Here is a 20,586-nt window from a genome sequence, read left to right on the forward strand (position 1 = left end):
CGCTGGAGAAATTAGAGGAGAAAGTCTTTTACCTTTTGGGACTTTTTAAATTGCTTGAATTATTTTTAGCACTGGCATGAATTAATTTTACAATTTTAAGTAAGAAAATTGATTAATATTTGAAAAAGCACAAAGAAACCACCTGTATTGTCTCAAACTGTGTGGGCTTCATTTTCCTCACTTACTAGAGCCAGAACAAAGATTAGGATCCAATGACATATATAAGCTAATGTTTTCCTGTGGGTCTGCCTGCACAGATATCCCTCAAGGTACTTTCCCTTCCTTTATAGCTGTCATTGGGAAAGACAATTCTTTCTTTGCCAGCATGGAAATAACCGAGGGCTAGAGCCTCCAACTCTCCATTTGATGGGTAGGGTTGAAAGGTGAGAAGAGGCAGGGCTATGGGCAACAGTGGCTATTAAGAAGTGATGCTGTGTCATTGCATCTCACATTAAAGCCCACAGATCGTTGTGGACTTGAGTGTCTTCCTGATGGTACTTCCTGAGACAGTCTGGGCATCACCCATAACTTCACCCTAAGTTTTGTGTGTCCTTGTTTCCTCCCCACAGCTGGCTGTATAGGATTCTACCTTCAGTTTCTCACAAGCCTTTTGAGTTCATTGACCAAGGCCACATCACTCACAACTGGGACGAAGTTGATCCTGATCCTAACCAGGTAACCTAGTCCTATGAGTTGGAGAGCAGCATGTATCCAAAGCCTTAAATATAAACATTTAAGCCTAACCTGGGTCTTTGAGAAATTAGATAGATTTTTAAAATAAGTGCTACAGTGTATCTGTTCCTTTGCCCAAACTTGGGTAGGAATTTTGGAAGTGATTGGCTGTGCCTGTGCACATGTGTGTGTATAAGCTTTCATTTTTCTAGCTGCAGGAGTGCCCAGTGAATGAATGGAAATTATATAGGTTGGTGAAAATACATCTACACATCTGTAGACTGGTTGATTTTCACCTAAACTGTCACCTGCAAACCTCAGTTCCTTGCCTGAAAGTTTCCTTCTTTTGGTCTAGTGACAAGTGGGCTTTCCCTCTGCATATTGTTTATGTACTGTGCTTTCAGTAATGAGAGACACCCAGGGCTATAATAGACTGAGCTCTTTTTTTTACTTTCTGAGCACCCGAGTGTATTCTCTTTGCCCCTGAGTTGAGGTACATGTCACCAATAACAAAAGGATAAGGCAGAAAGGAAAACAGACCTAGGTTTGCCTCCCTGGCCTTCTACTTAACCCGCTGTCTTTGAGCGGTCAAGTCACTGTTCATTCTCTGAGAATCTGCCTGATTCCTCAACGGATTATATCTCAAATTCTCCAATTTCTCCTTTAGAGTTACAATGCTCATACTCATTTGTTTTAGATTAATAAATAGACCCAATGGCTTAATAACAGGACCCCATTATATTAGAAAAAAACAAAAACAAAGGATGGATACCTATACTTCTAAAGGATTCATGGTCAGGACAGAAATTAAGCATTTATTGGATATTTGTTTTGGAAAGTTGAGAAGGTAATTGAACCACAGTAAGTTTTCTAATTCTTTTCTTATTCAGCAAAGAGAATCCTCAATTAAGTTTCTGATAGTTCTCTCAAGTGGAGCCAAATCTCATATTATACAAAGGAACAAGGTGGCTGCTAAATCAGCAAGTTAAACAAGTTCAAACCAAATCATCTCTGAAAAATCCCTTAACTCCCCATAAAGTATAAGATACGTGGTTTTGTGTGTGCTACTCTGTATGGTAATTCTTATGTACATTAAATTTGAGAACCATTGAGCTAAATTTGAAAACCATTGAGCATTAATTAAAAGAAGGATTGCAGGCAAAATCTGTAGGCAGATATTTGGGAATTAAATCATGGGACCCTTAAGATAACTATCAGCCTGGTATATGGGGTGAAGAAGGGAGTTCCACTGTGCCTGCTGCTAATATCATTCACACAGTTATCTAAGACTTGATAATCTTAGATGTGGTTGTGTGGGCAACAGTGGAGCCATGCTTATGTCATTTTTTGGGGGTGGAGAGTGAAGTTTTAAACCTAATCTTTAAGGAAAATGTGAGTGTGATGTGTAATATGCTCAGTAATATCCTTTTATTATATCGTATTTTTATCTCTATGACTACTATGATACATTTTATTTGACATGAGTGCAACCCTTCATAATGATTATTTGGAGGTACAAGTGGCTTTTCTATGGAAGCTAACCTCATTCTGATAGAATTTTTCTGATTTTGTCTTATTTTAAGAGTAATATGTATTTATAAAAACTTAAATGATATAGAAATTAGCAAAGTAGAAAATGGAAGTCTCCCACCATAGGTGAGAGTCAAGTACATCAGTTGTGCATGTTAATTCATTATTTCATAAGAGTTGGCACACACACATTCTGAGAGAGAAGTTTGAGGAAACTGCAGTTTTAAAAATTTAATTGAAGTACAGTTGATTTATAATGTCTTAGTTTCTATTGTACAGCAAAGTGATTTATTTATAGATATAGAATCTTTTTCATATTCTTTTCCATTATGTTTCTTATAGGATATTGAGTATAGTCCCTGTACTATACAGTGGAGCCTTGCTGTTTATCTATTTTATATGCAGTGGTGTGTGTCTGCTAATGAGGAAGCTGCATTTAAAAGCCTGAGTTAATCCAGGGGCATCCAAATAGATGCATTGAAAGTTTCTGCTTGTTTCTAGTAGATCCTCAGTACACACTTGTTTGTTCTTCCCCTTCCCCATTTCCTTGCTTTGCATTTCTCCTCGAACTTGTTACCTTCCTCCTGTTCTGAATTCCTTCAAACACTTTCTCCATAGTGCATTTCTCCAAATACATTTCTTCTCCAATATTTCTCCTGCTCATTTTTGACTCTGTGCTCACACAAATGGGGACAGATGTGCCCCAGAACTCAATCGTACTTCAGGTTGGACACCAGTTCCATCAACGTGGTGGTTTATCCTCCTCCGACTCTGTAATCCTACACCCTGATACACACCCTGGCTGTTCTTGAAAAATTCATCCTTTTGTCTTTTTGTTTACACCTTCTTGACAAGTTAATATCTCTTTCCAATTTTATGCTTCATTAATTAACCACACCAATCTGCATTCATTACTCCTCCTACCCCCCACAACCTCTTCCAAATATGTACTCCAGACTCTCATAGAGAAAGTCTGAGAAAATTATTTTTAGGTATCCATCTGACAGTCTTCTCAGCTGAAACCTGTACAATAGGTATGTCTTCACCTGTCACAGACCCAATCCAATGCTTCATCAGCTTCACCAACTCCCTGTGTTAGTCATCTCTGAGTATTTGAAGACATGACAGTTACTTAATGTTTCCTCCAAGGGAGCATTTTGGGATAAGCTATCATCACCGTCATCTGTGATTTCCTCCCAGGAAGATTGGAAATGATGTCCTCCAAGCCTTCATTTTCTTTTAGTGTATATTTAATTAATCACCTAAGAATTAATGCAAACTTTGATTATATTTAGATTCAACTGTGGACATAAGTCCAAACTATTAATATCTCACATAAGAAATATACCTAATTTTGTGCATCATGCACATTCCTCTAACTTCTGGAATCCCAGAATTTAACAAACAAATATACATCCAATTTAACTGTGAGTTTACAGATTTCAATTAGCATTCCTGAATCAGCATTCCTCTTTACCAGTCAGAGTCCTTTAAAGTTTATCTTTGTTACTATAGCCCTAACCCTACTGTGTTGACTGTTGGAAAATCAGACTATTGACCCAGTTAAGCCTCAGCTGAGGAAATTACCTGTTAGATCTCAACCAGTATTATTTGGACCAAGTGAGAAATACTTCGAAGCTAGTAAAAGATCACATCATAAAACTCCCTCTGCCTCCAGGACACACAAATTATCCTGTTTCAAAACAGTACATCCTTACAGAGTGTTTGATGTCTAAGTTGTCATTCTTTAGGTTTCACTATTCTAAAAACCCCCTCCCACCAAAAATGTCTTGGATTTCCCGCCTCTTCAAGCTTTTGCCCATCATTCCTATTCATAGTGACTCCTTGAGAAAGTAATCTAAGCCCACTTTATCCCCTTGATTCACTCCTAACCCTTTGCGATACAACCTGCCCAGATCACTCTATTGAAAGTACTTTCTTTAAACAACAATAATCGCCCCTTACTATTATGTCATGTTCTATTCAAAACTTACATAAAAGTGTCAGTGCCTAATAATCGTACTAATGCAGAGTTAACTACTTCCAATGTGTTGGTTTCTTTCTTTCCAGTCTTCTTATTTGCACATGTATGTAAATAAATAGGATCTGGGGTCTCATGCAGCCAGAGACCAAAAGTAATAAAAAATAATCCTAATCTTCATTTGCTTCTCCTGAAAACACTAAAGAGCATCCAGTATATGACCCACAGCAACACTTTTTAAAATCCTCTTTCCTCAATTTTCCCTGGACTCCAACCCTCTCACACCACTTCCCCGAGCTCTTATCTTTCCCAAGCAACTCAGGCCTGGATCACAAGTACCTTGTGGCTTGCCTCTGCCTCCCCCTACCTTGTGCCACTAGAAAATGTCAGAAAGTAGGTCCTCATCCACTTTTCACAGCACATGCACACACACGCATGCACAAAACATTGATTTACATGGTAAGACTGAAGTTCAAGGATTGAGGGAGTGGGAATGAGCAAAGCAGAATTTTCTGTAGGGAGCAGATAAGGGATGGAAAAGAGGCTATAAATACTCTTAAATTAATGATGTTTTTAAAAAAGTATATGATGTTGTCTTTCTCTGTCTAACTTAGTAGAGATTATTATACTAATTAAATGTGTGATCTAAACTGTAATACAAATGAACTTATTTACAAAACAGAAACAGGGAATTCTCTGGTGGTCCAGTGGTTAGGACTCCATGCTTTCACTGCCAAGGTTCAGGTTTGATTCCTGGTCGAGGAACTAAGATCCCGGAAAACATGATCACGGCCAAAAAACAGACTCACAGACTTAGCAGACAAGCAGGATGGGGAATAAGTTAGGAATTTGAGATTAACAGATACAAATTACTATATATAAAATACATAAATAATAAGGTCATACTGTAGAGCACAGAAGGGCTTCCCTGGTGGCTCAGTGGTAAAGAATCTGCCTGCAATGCAAGGGACATAGGTTCAATTTCTGGGTTGGGAAGATCTTCTGGAGGAGAGTATGGCAACCCACTCCAGTATTCTTGCCTGGAGAATCCCATGGACAGAGGAGCCTGGCAGGCTACAGTCCATGGGGTCTCATAGTCGGACAGGACTTAGTAACTTAGCACGCACACGCAGTCATGCTCTAATACAATTTTACATTCTGTTTTTTAATGGAAACATCATATTTTATGCTTTGTCCCATGTCTTTTCAAACTCTTTGAGTGTAGATGGTTTTTCATGTGGCATAATTACCCAGTACATGTTTACAAGATAATTCCTTTATTTTCCGGTATTTAGATTGTTTCCATTGTTATTATTATAAATCATCCCTGGCTAAACACAACCCTTTTCTCCTCAATATCCCCAAACCTGGAGTAGTTGACTTGCCTCTTTTCTTCCTGGATCTCTGTCCTTTCCTGTGTTCTATGACATCATGTAAACCTGCAACACAGGCCATCTCCAACGTCCTGAAATACTTTCTTGTCTCTGCCTTGTCTCCATCACCCTCTTGGGAGAGAGAGAAGTACTTACTCTCCTGCTGCTCCTTTCTTCTTCCTTCTTGTCTTTCTTATCTTTTCTTCTCTTTCTTATCGCCCACATCGGCCCCTCCCCTCTTTATTCATTTGCTAGGGCTGCCTTTACAAAGTACCACCGACTGGGTGGCTTAACCAATAAAGATTTGTTTTCTCACAGCCGAGGAGGCAAGATGTCTGAGATCAAGGTGTCGGCAGCTGGGTTTCTTCTGAGGCCTCTCGATTGGCTTGTAGTTGGCTACCTTCTCCCTCTGTCTTCATGTCGTCTTCCTTCTGAACGTCTCTGTGTTTGAACTTCCTCTTCTTATAAGGACACAGTAGTTTGGTCAGGGGCCACCCCAACAACCTCATTTTAACTTAATCACTTGCGTAAAGACCCTATTTCCAAATGTGGTTATATTCTAAGGTAGTAGGGGTTTGGATTCACACATAGGAATTTTGAGAAGACAGTTCAACCCAATTCACCCTGTGCTTCCTCCATTTTCTTTCCAATTATCAGTTAGTGATTCCCACTTTATTGGACTCTCTTTGCCTTAGAGGCAAATGGTTACTTGCTATTGATAAGAAATACCCAGCTTTGGTGAACTAAGAAGAGGAATTCCTTGAGCAGCAGAGGGTTTTTCTAGCCCACTTCATTTCCCACCTATCACCCAAATTCCCCACAAATATACATCTCTGCAGGCAGAAATCTAACTTCACCCAACATAATTCCAGCCCCAAACTTGGTGTAACTTGTAGGCCATATTTCAGGAAGTCCGTCCCAACAGTCATATTTGGAAGCCATTCTGCCTTCACTGTGGAACCTCATTTACACTCAATTATCTACTTTATCTTCCTCTCACTATCTTCCACATCTCCCATATTTTACTTTTTAAAATCTAACAAATATCATTCATTCCTATGACATTAACTATTACTTCTCTACAATATGTTTTACAAATCCCTCCCCCAACTCCAAATCCCATATGGGAATTGCCATGGGTATGTCCTGCCTCAGTAGGATCCATACTGAAGACATCATAGTCCCAGCCAGACTTGCCTTTCTCTCAGGCTTTCTAGATCTGTTAATGACACAACCACTCTTTCACACTCAACCTGCAATTACACCACCACCACCCACTGCGCAGCAAGTCCTTGGAGTCATCATGAAAATTTCTTTCCTCTGTTGCATTGAATTGTGTGCCATGTCTATAAGATGATGATTCCCATCTACATAAAAGTTACCAAGGTGACTTGTTGAAGACATAGATGCCCCAGACTCCCCCACCCCAGAGATTCTAATTCAGTAGGTCTGGGATGATACACAGGATTCTATCCAGATGATTTCCATTCAGATTGGCTCTAGACCACACTTTAAGAAACATTGCCATAGAATTTGCTCCCAAGATGTCTTTGGTATCTATACTCTCCTTTCTTTTCTTAACACCACCTGATTTGGACTTCACTTCCTCTTACCTGGCTGTTATAAGGGCCTTCTAACTGATCCATGTGTCTTCCCATCCCATCCTTTCCTACACCTTACTGCCAGACTTAGCTTACTAAATTATTACTCAGAAATCTTTAAATCCTGCTGTTACCTCTCTCTCACTGCCCAGCCAATCAAATGCAGGCTCCCAAGACAAGTGGTTCACTATTATACCTTTCAAACACTTCACTCTTCCATGTCCTCTACCTATCAGCCAACCTGGAACCACCACCAGACTAGGACAATAGTCTAAATTTTCCTGCCTGGATGCTTTATGCTCTTTCATCTACCTAGAATTTTCTCTACTTCCCTCACAAGTATCCACCCATCCAAATCTCACCCATAATTTAAAATTCCCTTGTGGTACAGCTGGTAAAGAACCTGCCTGCAATGCAGGAGACCTGGGTTCAATCCCTGGGTTGGGAAGATCCCCTGGAGAAGGGAAAGGCTACCCACTCCAGTATTCTGGCCTGGAAAAGTCCATGGACGGTATAGTCTATGGGGTCGCAAACAGTTGGACACGACTGAGCAACTTTCACTTTCACTTTCATCTTAAATACTACTTTCTTCACTGAACTCTTCCAATATTTTTCTCAGAGTACTTGAGAGTAGGAGCTATGTCTCCCTCATTTTCTTACAACCTGCAGTACCCAGCATATGCCCTCTTCCAGACAGTAGAATCACAAGTATTTGTTGAAGAAACTCCCTGATAGCTCCAATCCCATCCTCCTATAAATAGACTAGATGGCATTTCTCTAAATGCATTCACTGATGTTTGCCAACACCGCAGTGCACATTGCCCTGTTCAACCCTTTTAGACAGCATGCTGGCTCTTTTTACAGTATATCTCCATCAACCTGCACTTAATTCCTTGGAAAAGATGTTGGAGCTATCTGCAAACCAGACTATTCTGTTGTGTGTGTCTTTTATTGTTCATGTGTAAGAATGTTAAATATGCCCTGCACCAGGAATTATTCCTGAGGGAACATTCCTGTTTATATTTCTCTTCCAAAATCATTCCAGTTACCCATTTCCTTGTTTTTCTATCATAACGTGCCATATTGCAGGGTCTTCTCTTTACCCAAGGGCAGAGACTGTCATGGTACCTAGCATAAAACCTGGCATGTGGAGAGGGACAATAAATCATTTGAATAAGTGAATATATAGGGATTGGACAGGAATGCTGACCTTGAAGGACCTTAGCAGGATTTGGGTCCCAGCAGTTAGATTAGGTCAAGGCAACTCAGCCCTGGAGGAGCAGTAGATAAGGGCCCAGATTAGAAGACTAAGTACAAGGCCATTAAAAGGAGCCAAAACCTGGGTTCAGGGGCCATGGAGATCATGAATGGTATTGGAAGCAGACCAAGACAGACTGAGATTAAAGGGCTCAGGGTTTAGATTACTAAAGGAGGCTGAGAGATTTTTAGCATCAGTTTTTAGTAAAGAAGATTTAACTGCTCTAAACCATTAGTTTTGTCACTATAAAATAGAGATAATAATTACAGGAGCCCTAGAAGGTTGTTGTGAGAATTAAATGTCATCTGACAACTATTTGTTGAGTGACTACTATGTTCCTTGCTCTATGCTGGCTGCTGAGTAAGGGATATAAAGCCCTTACCTTTACACTCAAGGGCAAGGTCAAGTATCCAGGTTTCTGTCCATGAAAAAATGTCATCTAAATCCGATGCTAGCTCATCTTTTTTGTCTTCTCATAAAAGACTTTTAAAAGTCTAAACAATTAATTTTAAAAAAAGAAGTCTAAACAAAGTGATTTGAGTGATTTGAATCCTCTTTACCCATGATCTTACTTATTACCTCTAAGAACTCCAACGAGTCACTCAAAGCCTGATTTTTCACTACATAAATTATGCTGCCATTTCCCTCAAATTCTAGGTTTTCTGAACAATTTAATGAGCCACTGTTTTATTTTATCTCCCTCCCCCATCTTTCCTAGTCTGGGCTGAAACTCTCTGTAGTGAATTACCCTGAGCCTCACCTAGCCATAGCTGTTGCTAACAATTGTTTGTCCATTGTGATCACAACTGCATCTACAAGTTACTTCCAAATTCTTGGATAGATATTACCAACTTCTAACAATATGTTTGCCTCTAATCCACCAATGTTGTTGAGAGTATCCAACTCATACAATTTAGTTGAGTCCAGCGCAACTTTGGAGGGACTCTCAATGAAGCAAAGAAACCAACTGTGGAAGGTGATACTCAGATCATCCAGTACACCTCTCAATCTTCTGACTTTAGAAATACTGAGGCCAATTCTCTAGTTTCATTTACATCCCTGAGCACAAACTTCAAATCCTGATCATTAAATGTTACCACAGATTCTCTTTCTCCTTTGATAAATTGAAAGAATTTTTACTTCTAACTTTAGTCTCTGTTGAAGATGCTTTTCAAGTTATTTTGACCACTTCACTTAAACTAAGCAGAGCTTTATTTTCCAGTGGAATTTGCAGAACACAGTTGCAAAATATATAAAGTATTGATAGCAGAAAAAGGAAAAATAGATTAAATCCATGATTTTAGTGGGAAACATCAACACTTCTCCCTCAAGAGTTGATAGAACAACTGAACAGAAAATCAGAAAGGATATACAAAAACTATGGGGTTTCACATGTATAAAGAATTGACTTATATTTTAGAAACAATCTTAGGACTTTTAAAAATAATTTTCAATTTACTAGCTATTGCCTGAATATTATTGGACTTCCAAAAGTCTCACAAATTTGCTTTAGTCTTATTCTTTGAGATATTAGCAATGTTCTCAGTGTCTTATATTTACTCATTCATTCTATCATTCAGTACAAATATATTAATATCCGCGATAGTCAAGATATTGTATTGGATGCTTCAATGGATTTCATTGTCTTTGAAATGTTAATAATTGCATTCCATGGGTGGGGGAGCTCTTTAGCAATAATATATAGTATGAATAAAATAAACTGTTAAAAATTTATAGACTTAAATTAGTAAGAATGAAATGACTTTCCAGAAGTCACAGAATAAATAGGAACAGAGGGAGCAACAGAACCCCTGTTTCCTGGGTCAGCCCAGTGCACAGGGCCCTTGGGCTGGCCTTGGATTGAGAGTTTCTGCTCCACAGCATGCTGTTAGTCTGAACATCTGCGTTTAGCAGGAGATGTTCCCACTCTCTACTTCAGGGCCTCTTCCTGTTTATCCTCTCCTCAAATTTACCTCCCCACATTCAACATGATATTGCACCAAAACTCTTGCCTGGAGAAGACCCAAAGCTGGCTTCTTCTTCTGGGTTTTGGATTTATTAGAACCGCCTTGGGGTCTTTATTATTGTTTGTGATATGCCAAGTATAGCAAATCCTTTCCATTGGGAAATCTAGAATGATTTGTCTTAGAGTCATTCTTAAGACAAGAATGACTTGTCTTAGAGTCAGGATTCTAGATTGTATGATCTTCCAGACAATCTTCCTGGGTTACAAACTCCATGCTGCTACTGAAGAGGGAGCGGCACATAACGGTTCGTGGTAGACCAAAACCTCCCTCAAGAAGCCAGCGGCGCTTAGCTTTGGCCCTGGCTGATATCAGGGGAATATCCTCCTATGTCCATGGTGCTCAACCAGGGAAAGTTTGTCCCCCAGTGACATCTGACGATGTCTGGAGACATCTGGGGCTGTTACAACTGTGGGAATGCTATTGGCATCCAGTGAGCAGAGGTCAGGGATGCTGGCAGACATCCTACAGTGCACAGGACAGCCCCCACAACAAAGAATTATCTGACACATAATGCCAATAGTGCCTGAGAGGAGAAACCCTTTCCTAGATTCTTGCTCTAAGGTCCTGCAACTCCTCCATGAAATATCATCTTTAGGGGAAGTAAGCCTTTTCCTTCTTTCTGAAGCATGATTTCAATGTTTTTCAAATCAACGTCTTACATTCTTTTAAGGCTGCCATCTATGGGGTCGCACAGAGTCAGACATGACTGAAGCAACTTAGCAGCAGCAGAATGTGACAATCCTGCTTTGCCTTTAAGAAATAAAGGCTGCTGTCTGACTGTGTGCATCGGAGAGGCAGGATCATCCCAGAGTCGCCTTTTCCACTCTGTTTCCTCCCCCACCGAGCTGCCTCTCTGGACTACTGAAAGAGCTGAATCCCGTGACCTCCTGGCAGCCCAGCCTGGCTTGCCTTGACCAGGCACTGCAGCCAGTGGAGCCAGCCCTTGGGGGGCAGGTCCCTCCCTGAGATGTCCTGAGGCTGCTGGGGCTATCAGCTGCCAACCTGTCTGGGTCAGGCCTGCTGCCAAGTTGATTAATAAGTGCTGGGCTGATACTTCTAGTAGAGCTCAGACCTGCTGATTTTATTTCCCACTTGCTTAGATCATTTCATTATTAAATTAAAGGTTGTTGTGATTTAAACTGAACTGTCAGGCAGCCTGGGGACGAGCACAGGGTTTGGTAAAGAAACTGAACCTGGTACTGCACTTACTAAAGGCAATCTCAATTTTTTCTTTCTCTCAAAGAAATAATTCAAAACTCCAAGGGCTGGAATTAAGAACTAGAACCTTCCCCTGCTGTGTCAGGAGCCCACATAGTGAGGCTGCCACACCAGGAAAGGGAGCTGATTATAAATAGCACAAAGAGCAGCATCAGTCAAAACTCACTGATGTGCCTGAGCAAAATGTTAAAAGAAATAGCTTCTGAAACAGGAAGCAATGATTTTCTTATATTTTTGTAATTTAAAATGCTAAGGAATGAAGACAGTACGTATACATATAGGTTAAACGTTCTCACACACACACACACTCTTACACACACACACACACACACACACACACCCTGCATACCCACACAGAACCCAACTGAGCCCCTTTAAGGAAATGATGGATAATTATTAAATTGAAAATAGCAAAATCACAAGTTGTCAGAGCCTCACAGAGGGAGCAGCTGTCCTTTTTATGTGATTTATTTAGAAAGTCTGTGGTTTCCCCTTTTGAAATAATTTTCCTGTATGTGTGTGTGTTGTTGTTGTTGTTGTTGTTTTTCTAGCTGCGATGGAAACCATTTGAGATTCCAAAAGCTTCTCAGAAGAAAGTGGACTTCGTGAATGTAAGTCAATACTATCCACACCTGCCCGCCACTCTCTTCTGTCCCATGGTGGGCGATACAGCCACTTTCAGGCTGGATGCCAAGCAGAAGCAGCCTTGGAGGCAGGCAGCAGACAGAGCACCGCCTGCCTCTGCCTTCCAGGCTGGCCAAGGGATGTCTTACTTACCAGCACCATATGGCCCCTGACACCAAAGGGCACTCGTGAGCTATTTACAACATCTCCAAACAGCCAGTGGAAATCGAGCATTTACTGACTTCAGGTTTCTTTGTTCTTGGCTAGAACAGGGGTTCTAAGCCTTTTTGTTCCAGGGACTCCTTTGATAGTCTGGAAGCCTGTGTTTTTAAATGCATAATTTAAATTACATAAAATTACAAAGTAGCCAATTATATTGAAATATAATGATAAAATATTCAAATAACAAATTTGGCTTGCTTTAGAGTAATATATATGCTGCCTTTTTAATGCACTAAATCACAAGATCTATGAAAAGATCTAATAACTATGGTTATTAAATGTATGAGCATAAATGATATTTTGAGATATCTGAAACGACTATACTGTTACAGGCACTTCTAAAACCACTAGGGTTTGTTGCTTACATTCATTCACATTAATTCAAGGAAATGATAAATTTCAGTCAAAAGTTAGAGAAATACATATATCATTTTTTTTTCTCATCCAAGGTCATGAACTCTCCAAAATGGATCCCTAGATTAGAATAGCATCAACTCAGGGTGGCAACTTCGGTTAGCGCAATGATGATTAGAAGTTCTGATTGGTAGTTACAGGTGCTGGGATTATTGGAACATCTCTGCTCAGAGAAAGCATATGTAGGGGAAAGGCCAGGAGCTATAAGAAGGTGGGGCTCAAAGAAGCCGGGGGAGGGTTCTGCAGACCAACCTCAGTCCATGGCTTACTTAGGGAAGAGTCCAGGTACCCAGCCTTAGGCCAAACTGTTTGTATCCTATCAAATTCTTTATCCATATTAAATGCTCCAAGCCATGTGCAAGGCTCATCAAAATAGGCCCCAAACTTGCAAAATGAGTTAAAATACCAAAAGAAATTCCTCACCCTGGTTGAATTATGGATATCTGGAGAGCAGAGCTCCCTCCTTTCAGAAAGGCCCGTGTGTTAAGGTCTTTGGGACTGTGGGTTATTAGCAGAGAGGATTACAGTTGGTCAGAATACTTTCCTCTATCCTGTTCTGGAAAGATTAGGGCTGACCCTATTTGTAAGCAGACAGCTGCCCAGGTAGTGATGTGTTATCTGAGGATCATTCATTGGGCCCTAATGCTGCAACCTTCCTCCCCAAGCTTCCTAGATGCCTGATTTTACCTCCAAAGGAAACTCTTCTTCAGGGTGATCTTAAGCACTACACTGATAAAATGTCAAGTAATGAACTGATGTTCTCTAAGGTCAATTCTGATGGAGCCATTAAGTCAATCCAGATCTAGGGCCATGCCTAGCAATGAGGGTGGGCCGCCATCTACAAAACATAAGTCAGTCAATTCCAGGCTCCCCATAGGAAGCCTGGTCCCAAAGCGAAGACCCTAGTAGAACTTACCTCTGATTCTCAGGGACCTAGGCTGGCTGCATTCACCTTTCCCTCTTGTGCGGGTCTCTCCCAGGGCCTGCACACCTTGTGTGGAGCTGGAGACATCAGGTCCAACAATGGGCTTGCTATCCACATTTTCCTCTGTAACACCTCCATGGGGAATAGGTAAGTGGCTCAGACCTACAGCAGGTCAGCCCCCTTCCCTAAGAGCTGCCGCCCAGAGGGTGAAGGCTGGGTGGTTGTTTTTGTTACTGCTTTTTTCTTTTAACCCCAGAGCAATCTTAATACACATTTAAAAATAATGACAATAAATGAGCATTTCTATCTTGACTGACTCCTGTGACATAAATAGGAATGTCCTGTGTGTGTGTGCTAAGTTGCTTCAGTCGTGTCTGACTCTTTGCAACTCCATGGACTGTAGCCCGCCAGGCTCCTCTGTCCATGGGATTCTTCCAGGCAAGAATATTGGAGTGGGTTGCCATTTCCTCCTCCAGGGGATCTTCCCAACCCAGGGATCGAAACTGTGTCTCTTTGACTGGAAGACGGTGGGGGTGTGGGCTGGTGGGTTCTGTACCACTAGCACCACGTGGGAAGCAAGAATGTCACATAACAATGCAAGCAGAAAAGGAAAAATGGGGCACTGGAAGCTGGAGTAGTCCAAGAAGCATTTAGACCTTAACCAGGTTTGAGTCAGAATGTCCTTAACTTCTAAGGTTCCCCAGGGCTGTTCTTGAGTCCAAAGTCATACTACCTGAGCAGTCATTAGGACTACCTGTTGGTGGCAGGTCAAACTGACAGACTAATAACCGTGTAAGCTTAAAGATCCTGAATAGGAGAACTTACATGTTAGATTTTTTTTTTAATCAGAAAAACTTATATATAAAAGGTATTTTTCCTGTTTCTTTGGGAAGCAGAGTATCATAACAGTTTTGCCCACTACCTCTGGAATCAGACCACTGTGTTCAAAGCCCAGTCCTTTCTTCCTGGCTGAGCGACCCTGGACTAGTCATTTAACTTCTCTGAGCCATGAATCAGGGCCAAGATCATGGCCCCATGACAAGACCCTAGAGATGTTCAATGTGATATGAGGCCCCTCCTCTCCCTCTCTACTTGAGCTATTAAATGCATTAGCCCTTGTTCGGTTCCTTTTACTTTCCATCCACCCTCCTGCCTCAGAGCAGCCTTCTGCCTGGAATGTTCTCCTACATCACTCCCATTCCCAAGTCCTTGCCTAGATGATTTCTTCAGATCTCAAGTCAAACATCCCCTCTTCAGGAAAACCTTGGCTGCCGCCTCAGACTAGATCAGGTCCATTATTCTCTCAGTTTCCTGAACTTGACTTTCATGGTGGCATTACAGTTTATGAGATGGTTCTGTAATTGTTGGATTGCAGTCTGACTTGCTACTAGACTCTAAGGCTCCATGAAGGCAAAGATGAGGTCATTTTGCTCATCATTTTATGCCTAGCACTAAGCCTGGCACAGCCTATCTACTGAGCAATAATTTGTGCAGTGAATTAATTTGTCTGGACATTGTTAAAATAGAAAATCATAGGAATTATTCTATATGTTTCAGATGTTTTTACAATTCAGATGGAGACCTCTTGATTGGTGAGTTTTAAAGACTTTAGATCCTTTCATTGGTAATTGATCCCTAGTTATAAGCTGCTTTTTAATTGTATACATATTACTGTCCTTTCAATCTGTCTTATTTAATGTAGTCTACAGACTGAGGTGTAATGGCAATTGGTGGTCTGGAAAAGATTCCTTGTACCTTCAAGCCCATACCCTATTTCCTGGTCTCCCTGTCTTTACTCATTTCTTCTGGGCCTTTCTGATATGCAAGCTCTGGGCAACTTAAAAGAAATAGAGGGTAAAATCAACGTGTGATTAACTTATTGAGATAACTCTATTTACCTTCAAACTTACCCAAGTAAAGATCATCTGTCATTGATATCTGCAAATTTGTATAAATACAAATTTTCATGAAACCATCAAGATGGAAAGTCTAGTAGGGATTTCTCTGGTCTCCTGATTCTTTTTTTTTTTTTCTTGATTCTTTTTTGATGATCTTAGTACTGATATTTTGGAATGAACATTTTGATGTAAACCTTAGACATGCAAATGCCAGCTTCCTGCTGGAACTATCAGAGATGGGTCTTTCTCCATCCTATTTCTACTGCCCTTTCTGGTCAAGCCACAGAACTGTGCAAATACAAGCTCCTTATCTGGCAACCAAACATAAGGAAAAAGCAGAGTCAATTTTTTCATTCATGCTTTTCTAGAAATAGCCAACTTAAGTTGTCAATTCTGACATTTTCCCCCATAAAACTCAATGAAGAACTTTTCATTTGGAATGAAAAAGCAAATGCCGCCCTTAAGCCTTTCACTCTTCATGAAGTGGTTCTTACATGAAAGGAGTTACTCACTGCTGCCTTGTCTTTTATGTTAGTTCCCCAGAAAGGGAAACTTCTCATTTACACTGAGTTTGGCAAGATGCTTGTTCAGCCCAACGAGATCTGCGTCATTCAGGTTGGTGATGTGTCCCCCTCTCCTCCCAGCTTCTCCCTAATTTGGGAGCAATCAGATGTTGCAGCTGCTGCTATTTCTAACTCTGAAATTTCTCTATCATGTCTGGGCAATGGGGAGGGAGTTTGAGTTATACAGAAGGCTCCCTGTGTAGAAGGATTAAGCAGCCTTCTGTGCCTACTTTGTTTTAAAATAGCACACAATCACAAAGCAAAGAGCATTGTCAATTTACTTTCCTTAATATTTCTGCACACTCTGGATGATACTCTGGAGGGGACAGAAGGCAGTGAAGATGGATTTCTTTAAATTTTGGTGAAATCAGGGCACTGTTATCTCTGAACCCAGTGAGAGTGTAGGCTAGAATTGGTTTGGGTCACATATGTGATTGGAGGTTAACTTTTTTTAACTCATCTTTCAGCTGGTCACCTCTCCAACATAGCTCAGCAGACTATAGAATTATTTGTGCATGTGAGGTTGGCTGTAGCTCTTGGGCAGCTTCTTTATAATTATAGGTATGACTGGTTAGAGCACACCAGTGTCTACTTTCTGTTCCAGAGAGGAATGCGGTTCAGCATCGATGTCTTCGAGGAGACTAGAGGCTACATCCTGGAGGTTTATGGAGTCCACTTCGAGTTGCCTGACCTGGGACCAATTGGTAAATCTTCAATGCAAGCTTCTAAGCCTGACTTGAGATATAGGATATGAATAATTGCATGAAAGTTAAACATCCATCTCTCCTCCTTATCTCACTCAAACTACAACTTTCCTCTCTAGACAACTTCTTCTCCAGACCAAGTGTCATTGGGAATTTCAGAACATATTAGAGTCCCCTGAACAATCACAGACGTCTTATTTCAGGCCTCTAAGTTTAGGGGCTCCAGGTGGTATAGTTGACCCATTTGATGAGATGATATGAGATGATAGCTTCATTAATTAGCTGGTCAGTGCACCAGTCCATCAGTTTGTCCCAGTTCCCATGTTGTGATGAGGGTAATGACCAGAACCACATCAAGGATGGCGAAAGCCTCTTCCCATCACATACATGCATAACAGAGAACAACCCAGCCCAACCCACAATAAATCTTTCTCTAGAATAGTATACAGACCATTGGAGAGCAAGACAATCTGTAATAGATTTCAGGTTATACAGTGTCAACCCTAGAGGATATAAAGTCTGGGTTGCTGTGAGCCAAGATTTCAGGAACAGCTTCCTAACAATCATAAGTTGATGGAAAGTTGAGGAGAAATAAAGAGGCGAGGAGGAGAAGGGGATGACAGAGGATGAGATGGTTAGATGGCATCACTGACTCAATAGACATGGGTTTGGGTGGACTCTGGGAGTTGGTGATGGACAGGGAGGCCTGGCGTGCTGCGATTCATGGGGTTGCAAAGAGTCAGACATGACTAAGCGACTGAACTGAACTGAAAGAGGAAAGGGACCAGTTTAAGAAAAAGTGTACAAGTGGGAGTGGATTTTGTAGATAGAAGAGAGATCATTTTCTTGTCAGTGGCTTGTGTGTAGACAATAAAGTGGGAAAAATCATAATAATGGCAGGGGCTATGTGGCTATGGAAAGGGGAAATGGACTGAAAGAAAGTCAGTCTATGGATGTCACATTCCTACTGAGCATCTTCTACAAAATCTACGTACTTAAGAGTCCAAAAGTGTGCCTCACTCAGTGCTGTGAAGGAGCTAGAAACCACAGCCTCCATGAGGCAAATGAAAACCTTCCAAAGTGAACCAAGGTCCCCCACCCACAATTCTTCTGGCAAGCTGGAGGCAAAGAGAACAGGATCTGAGAAGTGGAGGTGGTAGGAGGGGATGTTCTCAAACCATCTCTCGAGTGACAGGAGTGGTTGGGGAAATCGGCCCTTGGTTTCATCTTTGGCATGTTTGCTGAAGGTGGTGGCCACACCTCCCAGCTCTTCCCTTTCCTTGTCCACAGATTTTTTAAGAGCAAAACAGGGACAGGCCAGCATGTGCCTTCTGGTCAGTCCCCTGGGGGATCCAGATAGTCAGAGGAAGGTGGGGGCAGCCGAGAGGCAGCTGGAGCCACGGTGGGCCGTCTGTCATCCTGCTCTCCATCCGCTCTTCCCACTTTGGTCTGGTTTCCTGCTGCTCCACAGCCAGCAGAGCCTCCAGGTGCCGTGCCACATGTACCCTCTGGAAAAAATATATAATTGACTAACCAGCTGGGGGCCTATTTTTTTTAACCCCAGGAACTAAAAATGATAAAACACTCCCTAGGTCTCTCCTCTCAGAGTTAAATTATGTTTTTGCACTTAGATTTTTCATTTCTGATCTTCTGATTTATTTTCTTTCTCTGGAGGGAACACTCACAAAGCAAAGGTGAGCAGGCAGGTCTCCCTCAGTGGCAGACAGATTTGTCAGGCTGCAGAGCAATGTTGCAGACGTGAACTGATTCTGAGTCCTGTCTAAGGAGCAGAGGCGTGCCTGAGGCTACAGTGTGTAACCTTCTCCTTCTCAAGGACTGTCGATGAGTTCTAGAGTTGTCAGAGTTTTATTAGGAAAAAAGCTCTAGTATTCTATCATATCTTCCCTTTTCCTCTTTTCTACTCTCTTCCTCTCTTCCCCTCCCGTCCCCTATAGTGGTAAGGTAATGCATGGAAAATGTTTATAAACCATATTCACTCTACAACTTTAGGAGGTAATGCTGGTGAAGATATTTTCAGGATTTCTTTTTCTGACCAAATTTCTTGGGTCCTCCTTGAAAGGTACCAGACTGGGATTCCAATGAGTCTTTCAACAAGGATAGCAAATTGTGGAGTGGCTTTTGACGTGGAAGAAAGCCCTTTCTCTTTGTGCAACAGTGGCATCATTCCTGTGTGATTTCAGAAGTATCTAAAAGACTTTTGGATCATTATATTCTAGGAGCCAATGGCTTGGCCAATCCTCGTGATTTCCTGATACCTGTTGCCTGGTATGAAGATCGCCAAGTGCCAGGTGGTTACACTGTGATTAATAAATACCAGGGCAAGCTATTTGCTGCCAAACAGGTAAAGTAAGTGGCTTGACAGGCAGGGGAAGGAATGAATAATTATTAAGCACATTCTGATTGCCAGGGCTTGTGTTAAGTATTTATATACATTATTTCATCTTTACTACATCACTAAGATATTACAATAAGGTACTATTCGCCCTGTTTGTAGTCATGAAAACAGTCCAGGTAGTGATAACTTACCAAATGTCACAGTAAATGACAGAATCAGCATTCAAACCCATATCTTTCTGACTCCAAAGGTCATGCTGTTTCTATTCATCAAGCAATAAAAAACCCCACAATACCTAGGTCTCTATAACTGGTGGGGGAACATAATAAACAGGCAGGGAGGTACGGCCTGAAAAGGAAAATTAATTTATAGCAGTTCATCTAAGACTTATATTTATCAATAGTCACCATATTTCAAATACAAGCAATGACTGATAGAAAACAAGCAAAACTCAGTTAATTAGTTTGACTTGGTTGATAGCACCAGACTGGTAAACTCAGGAGATAAGCAAAGGCATTATCTATAGCCATACCACCCGGAACAGGACCAATTTCAATTGATAAACAAAGGCATAGATAATAATAATTTTAAAATAATAATATAATATGTAATATACATTATTACTTAACTTACTGGATATATAATGTAGTAGAATAAAGTAACCATATAATAAAAATAATCCAAAGATCTATTCTATTTACCATTATTCATTTGATTTATTTTTGCCCATTTAACTTATTGCTTATATGTTGCTAAGGCATGTTATTTTCTTTGGACAGCAACTAGAAGGTATGCTAACCAGCAGAGGCCAATCAGTTTTGCATTTAAAATTAACTTCTGAGGGTTAATTGCCGTCCTCATTGATTCATAGTCACCCTCGTATTCTCTGGATTGGATTTCTTAAAATGCAATTCAGAGACTATTTGCATCAGAAATTCTCAGGGTGGCTTGTTTAAAATGCACATGCTTAGATACTACTCCAGCCTGGCATAAATGATAACCTCTGGAAATTCAGTGTGGAAATCACATTCATTTAAAGCATATTCCCTGTATTGTATATGATATACATTTGACAGAGAAGCACCATTCTAGAGGCGGCCAGCAGCTCCATGGATTTCCACTTTCTAAGTGAACTCTATGAAAGTCGTTCTCCCTTGTGTGCCATGATCTGTGCCCTGGGAGACTGACCTCCATGGACTGTATCACCTGGACTCGCTAGC

At 40.9% G+C, this 20,586-nt stretch overlaps 1 protein-coding gene across 1 annotated transcript in view; it reads left to right on the forward strand.

Moving 5' to 3' along the window:
• The window catches only part of HGD (homogentisate 1,2-dioxygenase), a 42,660-nt gene that overhangs the window by 10,541 nt on the left and 11,533 nt on the right, over window positions 1-20,586 (forward strand). Inside the window, exons 4-10 of the mRNA XM_086404133.1 lie at window positions 570-675; window positions 12,212-12,271; window positions 13,901-13,992; window positions 15,403-15,437; window positions 16,279-16,358; window positions 16,911-17,010; window positions 19,248-19,372. Of these exons, the coding sequence (XP_086260259.1) occupies window positions 570-675; window positions 12,212-12,271; window positions 13,901-13,992; window positions 15,403-15,437; window positions 16,279-16,358; window positions 16,911-17,010; window positions 19,248-19,372 (598 nt within the window). The remainder of the gene's footprint in view (window positions 1-569; window positions 676-12,211; window positions 12,272-13,900; window positions 13,993-15,402; window positions 15,438-16,278; window positions 16,359-16,910; window positions 17,011-19,247; window positions 19,373-20,586) is intronic.

Source organism: Bos grunniens, chromosome 1 (assembly GCF_055505025.1).
Source record: "Bos grunniens cultivar Pamir isolate PY7600 chromosome 1, Bosgru_T2T1.0, whole genome shotgun sequence".
NCBI lineage: Eukaryota > Metazoa > Chordata > Mammalia > Artiodactyla > Bovidae > Bos > Bos grunniens.